Genomic DNA, 10,421 nt, shown 5'->3' with positions numbered 1-10,421 from the left:
GTGGCAGAAGGGGGAGGGGGGAGAGAAGAGGAGAGGAGAGGAGAGGAAGGAGACACCAGCTTTGCTTGGTAGCGGCTGTGCTGGGTAGCGTGTGGCCTTTTCTTCCCAGGAAAATACGTTGGGTTTAAATCAGCTCAATTTAAATACTCCAGCAGGAAAGGTGAGATGTCCAAGAGTGTGAGATGAAGCATCAGGGATGAGGGAAGGGCTGTGTAGGAAACTCGTAGCTGTGTATTTGTCTTTGAGTGCCACAGCCGCAGTGTCGTTTCCTCGGGGTGCGTGCCGCATCCGTGTGATGCTGCCGTCAGTGGCTGCAGAGCCACCAACGTTGGTGGCCTTGTCCTGCCACCTCCTCACCTGTCGCTGCTGCTGCAGAGCTGCACCGTGATCGGTGCTGGGCACTGAAGTGATCCAGGTTGAAAGTACCTTTATTTTGAGGAGCTCCAAGCTGGAACACTTTACACCTGTTCTGCTGCCCTAGCCAGCATCTTCTGACACCTCTTCATCCCTCCACACGTGGATTCGAGGTTGAACCCAACGTAAGCTTTTTTTGGGTGATGCTGAGCCAACTTTTTAGGGTGAACCGTGACACATTGCTCTCGGGTGAGGGCAGAAGGATGGTGGTGCCGTAAGAGCGGGCAGCCCGGTGTGCGGAGGGAGCTGGGGTGCCGGCGTGGGCAGCGGTGAGGAGGAAGGGCAGGTGGATGATGCCCCGGGAAGCCGTGGGGCTGGAAAGGGATGATCCTGAGAGATGGTTCTATTGCGTCAGGTGACATCCCTGGTTTGGAATAAACTTATCTCCTGGCAGTAAAGTTGTCTTTGAAAGTGAGGGGCTTTGGTGCTATCAAGCTCCCAGTTCAGAAAAAGACATTTATTCCTCGGTCCCAGCAGTTTCAGCTATTGCTGCTCTAAATGAGGGTGTGGAAGTTACTTTGTTCAGTGCAGGGCTCAGCAGCTAGTCTTGAAAAGAGAAGCAACTCTTCGGAGCGTGGACAACGTTAACTAGAAAAAAAAAAAAAGAGAGACATTAAATATCAGTACTTTGTACACTAGGAAGCTACAACCTGCAGTTTTCTGAAGTGCAATTCCAGATGGCATTTTCTGGAGGTCCCCAGCCCCCGGGGACGTTATTTGTGGCCCCAGGTTCCCGCGGCAGCAGGGTAAAAGGCAGGGAGGAGGCAGCGTGGCTGCTCTTGGCTGGCTGTGCCGGTGAAGGGCTGCGAGATCCTCTCCAGGCTGCAGCCTGAGCCGTGTGTATAGAAGAATTAGCCTGCTTTCTACCCAGAAAAGCTGGTTTTCTGTCCTTATTAATGCAAAAGGTGGAATTTTGTTCAGGAGCCCTGTGTGCCATGGTGCTTGGTGGGGTTTCAGCAGTGCCCAGCCTGGGGCGTGTGGGAGCACGCAGCGTTGGCTGTGCAAACCAAATGGGCAATTAAAACCTCACGGGCATGAGCAGCATCGCCTTGCGGAGGTCTACGCAAGCAGAGGGTGGCTGTTTTGGATCGGTGGAGGCTGTGATGGTCCTTGTGTCCAGGCTGGCTCCCTCCCTCGAGCATCTGTGACCCGGATGTTCCGTTTGGGCAGCTGCTGAGTGCTCCCCCCTGTTGGCCAAGCGAGCGGCCAAATAGGAAAGTTGCAGGATCTGTTTTTCGGTGACCTGTGGGAGAAAGCTCCTTCTGTCCAGGGGAAGGAATTAGCTCAGGAGTCATGTGCTGCTGAACAGCCATGGCCCTCGGTGCCACCTCGAGAGATGCTCTGGAGACAAAAGGATCGGTTTGGTTCAGGCATGCAGCACCTGGACCGAAGGGCCAAATCCTTATCTACTGGTGCACTACTGGTAATTAATTAGCCCTTGAAAGTCCTCAGCCATGCCACGGCCAGCAGCCTGCTTTGATGGGGGGTGGTGATGACAGTGGGACAGCAGAGCTCAGGGTATCAGGGATGTTGACGGGACACGGAGAGTAATGTGGAGCAAAGCAGAAGCTGGACACAAAGAATTAAAAGATATCCATGGGAGGGATTTCCAGGGAAAAAATGTGGTTGAGCCCTAGAACAGATCAGGATTTTGCACATACCGACACACACGTTTCACAGATCCTCAGCATTTGGATCTTGTCCTGTGTGTGACTGGTCCCGAGTGATGTATTGAGATATTTAAGGCTATTGTTTCAATGTTTTTTCTCTCGACGGTGTTTAAAGGCAGAGGCTAATCGCGAGTAATTATTTCCCCTGAGCACGTACCCTGCCCACACTTAATTAAAACCTACATTTCCATCTAGGAAACCGTCACTCAGGGCATAGCGTGGTTGCTTATTGACTCAAAGCGCAGGAGTGGGAGATGCCGCAGCATCTCTGGCCGTCGGGGACGGGAAGCTCTCTGCTGTGGAGCTCGCTCAGCCTGGCTGAGAGCGTGAACAAAGGTTGTTTCTCATATCGGTTTGGCTCTCTAGACCAAGAACTGCGGGAGGTAGGGGGAGAACGTACCCTGGGGATCTCGCAGTATCTACTTTAAATGTGGATTTCCAGTAAAAATTAATAAGTAAGTGTGGGTGGCTGAACTGCTATGAATTTTAAAAGTCGTAGCATCAAAAATCGGATGGCTTGTGCAAGAATTTGGCAGAAGAAATAAATGACCTCAAGTGCTCAGGACAAAGACATGGCCTGCGTTATCAGACTGACTGTATAATTACGTACTGCCTGTTTGTGGGAAAAACATATTGCCCCAGCTGGAGACCAGCTTTAAAAAAGTACTGGAGAGGAGATCACTGGTTAGATATGCACCCCTAAAGCTTGGAAATTTAGGTTGTTTTCAAAGCAATTCATAAGACCTTAAGCAAGAACGAGATTTCTGTGCTGCTTCTGTTGCACCGAGAGCTGCTCAGGTGGGAGGGGGCACTTTTGTTTTTAATCAAAACATTATTAAGCATTAATACTATTTTTAAGTGTCCTTTCTCCTTATTACAAATGCAATATAAATGGCAAATGTTGCACATTACTTTATTTAGTGAAATCTTGACAGGCGAACGGTGCCAGGGAAGAGCATTGCCTCTCGAGTAATTCAGTTGCGATGATGTGCCGTCCTGGATGGGAGGGAGCTGAAGGTGTTAATCTCTTGCTTTCCAGGTGATCCGTTCTGCTGCTGACTGGTCGGCCGGCATTAAATACCACGAGGAGTCCATCCACAACGCCTACGTCAGCGTGATCCAAAACAGCAAGCACTACATCTATATAGAAGTGAGTGGCGATGAGGGAAAGCAGGAGGGTCATGATGCTCTGGGCATGGCTCACAGCCATCAGAAGGGTCACTCTGCTTCTTGAGGTTTGGTCTTAGCTTTCTCTGAATTTAGAGACCCATGGATATTAATACAGCTATCTGCTCTGAATTTTTGGGGCTGTACCCATTGACTTCAGTGGTCCAGGCTGATGGGTATGTACCCTGACAGCCTTCTGACCACAAGGTGGGAAAAAGTCCACCTCTCCTTTGTGAGCCTCTTTGCAAAATTGCCAGCAGCTTCCACGGCCTGTGCAATAGCCGTCCTGTCCTCTCCGTGGCTTTGCAGTGTCCCCTGTGTGTGCCTGAACCTCCCAGTCACAGGGCTGGTCTGGCATCCGTACGGCCTCGCGCTGCAGGACTCTCCTGTCTCAGGGTAACTCTCAGCACTGGCTGAACAGAGACGCTTGTTCTCCTCTTTCTTTTTTTTTTTTTTTTTCTTTTCCTTTTTTTAGCCTCTTGTTAGGATGTTCTTTATGTGAACTTTCTGAGGAGTGCAATTAATAAGGGCTCATTCATTCCCTAAGCAAGCACAGACACACACACTTAATAACAATTAAAAAGAAAGCATCAACTCTAATGGCGCACAACCCCAGCTAGCTTTAGTTGCTTTTGGTCTGAAATAAAGCATGCAAATATTTTTTGTTCCTTGCTGGCAGTGTCTAACAGTAGCTTTGCTCGCTTTTCCTGCAGAACCAGTTTTTTATTAGCTGTGCTGATGACAAAGTTGTCTGGAACAAGATTGGCGATGCGATTGCTCAGAGGATACTTAAAGCTCACAGGTAACCTTTTCTAAACGAGGCAATGAAAGTCTTCCAGGGGCATTTATATGGTGTGGTGTAAAATAATATCTTAATGGACACAACTTTACAAGAGCTTTTCCAATGCAGAACTGATGCGGTCAAACATCTGCTTGCGTTTGCAGCAGTGAGACTCTTCAGTGGTTTCTTTCCAGCCAGAAAGGGATTTTCTGGACTTACCCTCATGCAAATGTATTTTTAACTATTGAACTTGTTTAAAAGTGACTCCTTTATACTCCGGCTCAGTGACACCTTTGCGCCATAGCCAACCGGTCTTCGACTGTGTGGTGAGGCAAGTTAATGGGCGAGAGGGTTGAACTGGGATTTGTGGCTTATTTAAATTCTCTATAGAGAAGATTGGCTTCAAACAGGGGAAGCAAACGCATTTTAAGGATTTGACTGCAGGGTTCAGCTGTTTGTTTGGACAACCTTTATGTGGTAAGCGCTAGAGAGTATTTACAACCTCCAGCCATTGCAAGGGGACCATCGTCTGTTCCTGGATGGGTCAAACCCAACCGTGTTTTTGACACTCCTTTTGCTTGAGCATGCCTAACCCTTTGTTAACGTTAATGCCACAGGTAGAGGCTTGTCTTCGCTTTGATCCTGGACAGCCTTGCTTAAGGTTGCTTTCCTGGAGTCTGTCTTTAAGATACATATGTTTCATAGTCTAAAACTGTATCCTGGTCTTGCTGGGCTGATATACAGAAAACCTTCTCAACTTCTTCCTTTCGTCTTTTGTGTGTTTCTTTGCCATGCACAGAAACATTTCTTTCTTCTTACGGTGATCATTTTCTTCTATATTGTAGTTGTCCAGAGCTATGCAGGGGCTGCTTTCCCAGGGGGGCTCTCTCCAGAGTCACAGAAATTTCTCTCTCTAAGCTTGGAAATTCCCACTTGAGTAAAGGTGACCAAGCCGAGACGGACAGACACCGGGGTACGGGCAGTATTTGCGAGGCCACAGGAACCGCCGTGAGACAGGCTTTGTTCAGAGGCGCTGTGGAAAGAGGAGCACTGTTCAAACCGGGAGAGCAGGGGTGTTATCTGCCGTGCCCTTCACGACAGGGTGGAGTCGCTTGTAATCTGTGAGCTGCAAAGCGTAGCCCAAATTATTGAAATTAGCTAAGGATGAAAGTCTGGGATGGATTTACTCACCCAGGGTAAATGAGGAGTGGTGGCAGTGCTGTGCAAGGTGTGAAGCACAGAAAAAGCAGCGTAATACGGCCTGAGTCCTATGATAGAACCACAGGTCATGGGACGGTCTGTCTGCCTGAACAGAACGACCCGCGCCGGGGCGAAGGCGCAGGCGAGCAGCTGGAAATGGTGCTACCGGTGTTTACATTGCAAACTGGAGGCTGGTGAGCAGCCAGACCAACATCTCGGTGGAGGTCGGTGTCCCCTTGAAAAGCCACTCTGGATTTCCCACCTTTGGGAACCAATTGCCGTTGGCCCGATGCTTTTAGCGATGCTACTGAGGTAGCAGCAAATTCTGCAGGTAATCTGCCAAGATTGTCCACTTATATAAAGTTTATGTAAAGGGTGTCATTCTGTCCAGATGTCAGAAAGTCTAGTACAAAAGGGAGTCACACAAATTCTTCCGTGACCTGTTTTCAGATGTGATGCTCAATTCACTCCTCTGTTATTCCAATTTTAGGCCAATATTACACCAGCCTAATGTTGGTGATTCCCAACTGAATGTAAGATTCAAATTCTGCACGCTCCAGAGTGCTTGTCGTTGCCGAAGATTAAAAGTAAATGCAGACCTAAGTGGTTTGTATCAAGTGCTCATGTTCCAAACCGACCCGGAAAAACAGCATAGGTGACACACAGATGTTTAATTGTCAATTAAGTCCTTTAGTTAAGCTTGTACACTTCTCACTCTTCTAGACTAAATATTTTCTACCGATGTAATTAATAACATTCTTTTCTTGATTTCCTCTTTTTTTCATGGGTGGCTCTTCAGCTAGTTTAATAAACACGGGGCTTAGACAAACAAGCTGCTTTTTGAGGAATGCTTTTGTTGGTAGATCTTTTTCAAGATGCAAACAGGCTTGTTACAAAGTCTGTTGTTGTGTACGGGTAAGAAGACCTCATTAGCTGTTTCCCAGGTCTGCTGTCAGACTAAAGCTAGTTTACAGTGCATTGCAAAGCTATAAAGAAGCGCTGGTTGAAATTAAACAGTTCCTCACTGTCCCCCTCCCAGCTCAGATGAGACCCCAATCCTTCGTGATTCCCGTGCCCTTAAATCCCCAGGCACCACTTGCTTGAGGAAGGAGTACTTTTAAGAAAAACTGCAGGCTGGCTCATCTTCAGGTTGCTCCAGAAATGGGTTCGTCCTGATCAAACTGTGTTTGCCATCTAGTGGCAGCAGCCTTCAATGGAGCATCCTCCTCCTCTTCCTCCTCCTCCTCCTCCGGGGCGCAGGATTGCCAACACCTGGGGGGTGCCTGGAAAGCGCTGGCGGAGCGGATGCGTCTGGCTCTTGTTAGCAAGGAAAACCCAAAGGTGGGCTTCAAGAGAAGCCCCAGGTAGTGCTGCAACAGTAGCTTTTGTTCTAAATTGGATCATGATTAGGGTACAGTTTAGTTTGGAGGAACTCTGGAACTGAGTTTTTGGGCATTGTGATGTATCGGTGAAATATGTGCTTGTGCCCTGAGCTTTTTCCACCTTTTGTGATGTTTCTGACTTCTAAAAACCGGGACGTAGTGGGAATGTCAGGTTGGATTTTGGTTTTCTGCCTGTGATAGCTCTGTAATCTTTGCTGTGGTATGTACCAGTCTGCACCAGTATCAGCGTGACTGGGCTATTGGGATGCTCAAAAGAACTTTTACAGTGGCAGACACAATATGCAAAATAATTAACCTGTCTTTGCACTTCAGTGAAAATGCGTTTCTTTTCCTTTAGCTTCTTTTGTTGTCTGTGAGAGCAAATAATTCCTTCTCCCCCTGCAGGTCTGAGCACTCGCTGAAGTACTGATCAGAGGTGATGAAGACCTGAAACTTGGAAAAACGCTTCATGCTTTGCTCCCTTAAAATTTGTGTAGCAGCCTCGGGTGGAAACCCATACAGAGCAAGTGAAACTGAGGGGAGTCGCCGTGCCTGAAGCTGTAATACTTGCAGGCTAATACTCCTCCCAAACTATCGTTTCAGGGAAAACAAGCGCTTCCGAGTGTACGTGGTGATCCCGCTGCTGCCTGGGTTTGAAGGAGACATTTCGACCGGAGGGGGAAACGCGCTGCAGGCCATCATGCACTTCAACTACAGGTACGGTGGGCAGCCCCGCTGCCGGAGACCTTCCCAGCCCCCTCCGCCTGCTGCGGATGGTGCCCAGGTGTTACGGTTTGAGAAATCCATAACAATTTATTGTCGTTTAGACAACCATTCTATCACCCGATGGTCCCTCCCCACCCGGGAAAGGGAATCGGGAAAAACAAGGAAACCCGGGAGTTGAAGTGTAAACAGATTTAATAGGGGTGTAAACAGATTTAATAGGGTAAGATTAGATAATTAACATTAGTAGCACTAAAGAACCAATATTGATCCCAATACCAATACAGAACACGCAAAGATTATACTCAGCCCATTCTATCAGTGGGAAGCTGTGCAATCCCAGCAGGGGACAGCAAATGTGGGACACTGCCAGCGCTGCAGCTTCGGGAGGAAGGGAAGGGCTCAGGGGTCCGGCACAGTGGCACGAAGTTCAAGTGCTCAGGTCTCACTCCTCCTCATCCCCGCACCTGGCGAGCTCGAAAACACTGAGAACTTGAAACCCACACACCATAGCTGGCTATAAAGTAATTATTTTCACAAATTCAGACACTGGAGTCTTCTAAAAGTACAGTTTTCCCAAGTATCAGAAGAGAATTCAGTCCTGTGTCGCTCAAACCAGGACACCAGGGCTCCGGCTACCATCAGCATGGGGTCACGCTGGATGTTGTCCACACAAGCACACGGTGTTTGGGAAAGGAGAACAAAACTGTTTGTGTGGTCATCACTTAGTACTTTAGCTTGTTTATTCACGGCAAAAAAAAAAAAAAGAGGAAGGCAAAATGGCTCAAGCCGAGGTGGCTTTACTGGAAAACTGCTGTGTTGTGGTAGTATGGCCAGGGCGCAGTCGGTCTGTGGAGACTACTACTACCTCCAGGGTGACATCTCCTTTGTCTGCAAGGGTCCTACTGCACCTACAGAAGAATGAGTGGGGCAGGAGGAAGCAGCATGTCTCCCAAACCCGGCCCTTCTGCCTGACCTTCCTTCCTTCAGCAAGGGCAACCATAGGTCTTTAGAAATTGCCCATGGGTTGTTTGGTTTTTGGTTGTTTTTTTTTTTCAATGAGATGCCAGCTGTGGCTTTTCCAGCCCAACCGTAATCACGCAGACTCCCTGACCTGGTGTTCTGCGTGTGTTGACTTTCTTTCTTGGTGTCACTTCACATCCAGACCTGTGGCACAGACGGCAGCGGCCCCGTTTGCAACGCATTTATCAGTATTGCAGTGTGCTCAAGAAGGCCAAAATGCTCCCCAGCTCCTACGCGGATCGGTACGAGCTCCTTTAGGAAATGAGCAGTCCTTGCTATATCAACAGTCATTTGGGAAAAATGTGTGCTCTGGAAGCACTGTGGTTTTTTTCTGCTTGCACGGGGTATTTAAGAGGCATCTGTGTTTGCGATTTACCTCGCCGGGTTCTGCTTCAGCATATGCCATTGCCTCGAGTGGCGGTGGTGCTGACGGCTGCCTACCTTCTTTCCAGGACCATGTGCCGAGGAGAAAACTCGATCCTGGCCCAGCTGAAGGCAGAGGGTAAGAGCTTTATTCCTCTCCTCTATGCTGTAGTCTTGGGATGGTGCTCTTGGGTGGATACGTAGCACACAAATTGGATTCTTCGGCTTCTTATTAATGTTGGTTTGCTGTGGCTGAGGGGTTCGGGCGCGGACGTGGGCATCTCACGTGTGCTACGGGCTCGTGGGGCTGGTGAGCATCCTCCTCCTCTGCTGTCATCCCGTGGCGAGGTCTGTCGGGTCACGCGAGCCATGGCCGGTTGTCAGACTTGGCGCTTGGATGCAGCCCCAGCAGGGAGGAGGGGAGGACCCCGGGGAGGAGCACGGCACGGCCGCAGCTGCTGAGGATCGTGTTATTTGGAAAAATATCCTGAGCGGGGTCACGCTTCTGGGAGCGATGAGCCCTCTGCCTCCCCCGTGAATCCCACCCTGGGGTTGCTCCTGGTGGTCATCGAACATGGAGAGGAAAAACCTGCCTAAGCAGGATGCTGTTTCCGAGCCGCTGCCTCGCCAGGAGGGTGCCTGCTTGAATTTGCTCTGCTGGGAATCGGAGCACCGTGAAAACCCGCATATCCCAAATCTTAGGGGCGTACATAATGCCTGATTCGTTCTAGGTCTGTGTGTAAATCTGAACTGCAGACAAGTACATTAAGGACATATTTTCTGTACTGTGCGTGGACAGAACACCTGCTTCCAGCCTCCTTTCTGCAGGATCTGCAGAACAGTTGCATAGTCCAGATATTTTAAGATGTTCGGATCAACTGTGAGCACTTGCGTGCTGCGCAAGGGAGATTGGGGTCATTTCTCACCAAAGTGGAAGCATCCGAGCAGGCAGCGGATCAGAGCAGCACAGAGAGCCCACAGGCAGCTTTTAAAGTCTATTTTTAAGGAAACTTAATTCCATTATCTGTTTATTTTTTTTTAAAGTCAAAATTGAGCTGTTACTCATATGTATCTTTATATAAAGAGGGTCTTTTCTCTTTCTTCTCTCTTCCCCCTCCCTCATCCCCTCGTATTTGTTCTCTTTTAATTTTCAGTTGGAGATAAGTGGATAAACTACATATCATTCTGTGGACTTCGAACGTACGCAGAGTTGGAAGGGAAACTAGTCACAGAGCTCATCTATGTTCACAGCAAACTGCTTATTGTTGATGACAACACAGTTATAATCGGTGAGGAGGGGGCTGGCGGGAGGGCTTTGGACCACTCGATTATACCTGGATTAATGCCATCGCTTCTCTGCCCTGTTCTCAGCGCAGGCTGCGGTGCTGTTTGCTTTTCTATGTTGTGATTTCTTCCTCGTGAAAAGTCACAGAGCTCATCTATGTTCACAGCAAACTGCTTATTGTTGATGACAACACAGTTATAATCGGTGAGGAGGGGGCTGGCGGGAGGGCTTTGGACCACTCGATTATACCTGGATTAATGCCATCGCTTCTCTGCCCTGTTCTCAGCGCAGGCTGCGGTGCTGTTTGCTTTTCTATGTTGTGATTTCTTCCTCGTGAAATATTTTGCTGTTTGAAAAAAAAAAAACCAAAAAAAAACAAAACCCAACAAATCCTAAATTTCGCAGGAGGGGAA

At 48.6% G+C, this 10,421-nt stretch overlaps 1 protein-coding gene across 3 annotated transcripts in view; it reads left to right on the top strand.

Annotated features, from left to right (window-relative positions):
• The window catches only part of PLD1 (phospholipase D1, phosphatidylcholine-specific), a 45,460-nt gene that overhangs the window by 31,123 nt on the left and 3,916 nt on the right, over positions 1-10,421 (top strand). For all 3 annotated transcript variants that reach the window (XM_009884445.1, XM_009884443.1, XM_009884444.1), the window contains 5 exons: positions 3,124-3,234; positions 3,965-4,053; positions 7,218-7,331; positions 8,813-8,862; positions 9,878-10,012. In XM_009884445.1, the coding sequence (XP_009882747.1) occupies positions 3,124-3,234; positions 3,965-4,053; positions 7,218-7,331; positions 8,813-8,862; positions 9,878-10,012 (499 nt within the window). The remainder of the gene's footprint in view (positions 1-3,123; positions 3,235-3,964; positions 4,054-7,217; positions 7,332-8,812; positions 8,863-9,877; positions 10,013-10,421) is intronic.

This window comes from Charadrius vociferus, unplaced genomic scaffold (assembly GCF_000708025.1).
Source record: "Charadrius vociferus isolate BGI_N301 unplaced genomic scaffold, ASM70802v2 scaffold104, whole genome shotgun sequence".
Classification (NCBI taxonomy): domain Eukaryota; kingdom Metazoa; phylum Chordata; class Aves; order Charadriiformes; family Charadriidae; genus Charadrius; species Charadrius vociferus.
The sequence above is the reverse complement of the archived record's forward strand: the minus strand, read 5'-3'. Positions and strand labels throughout refer to the sequence as shown.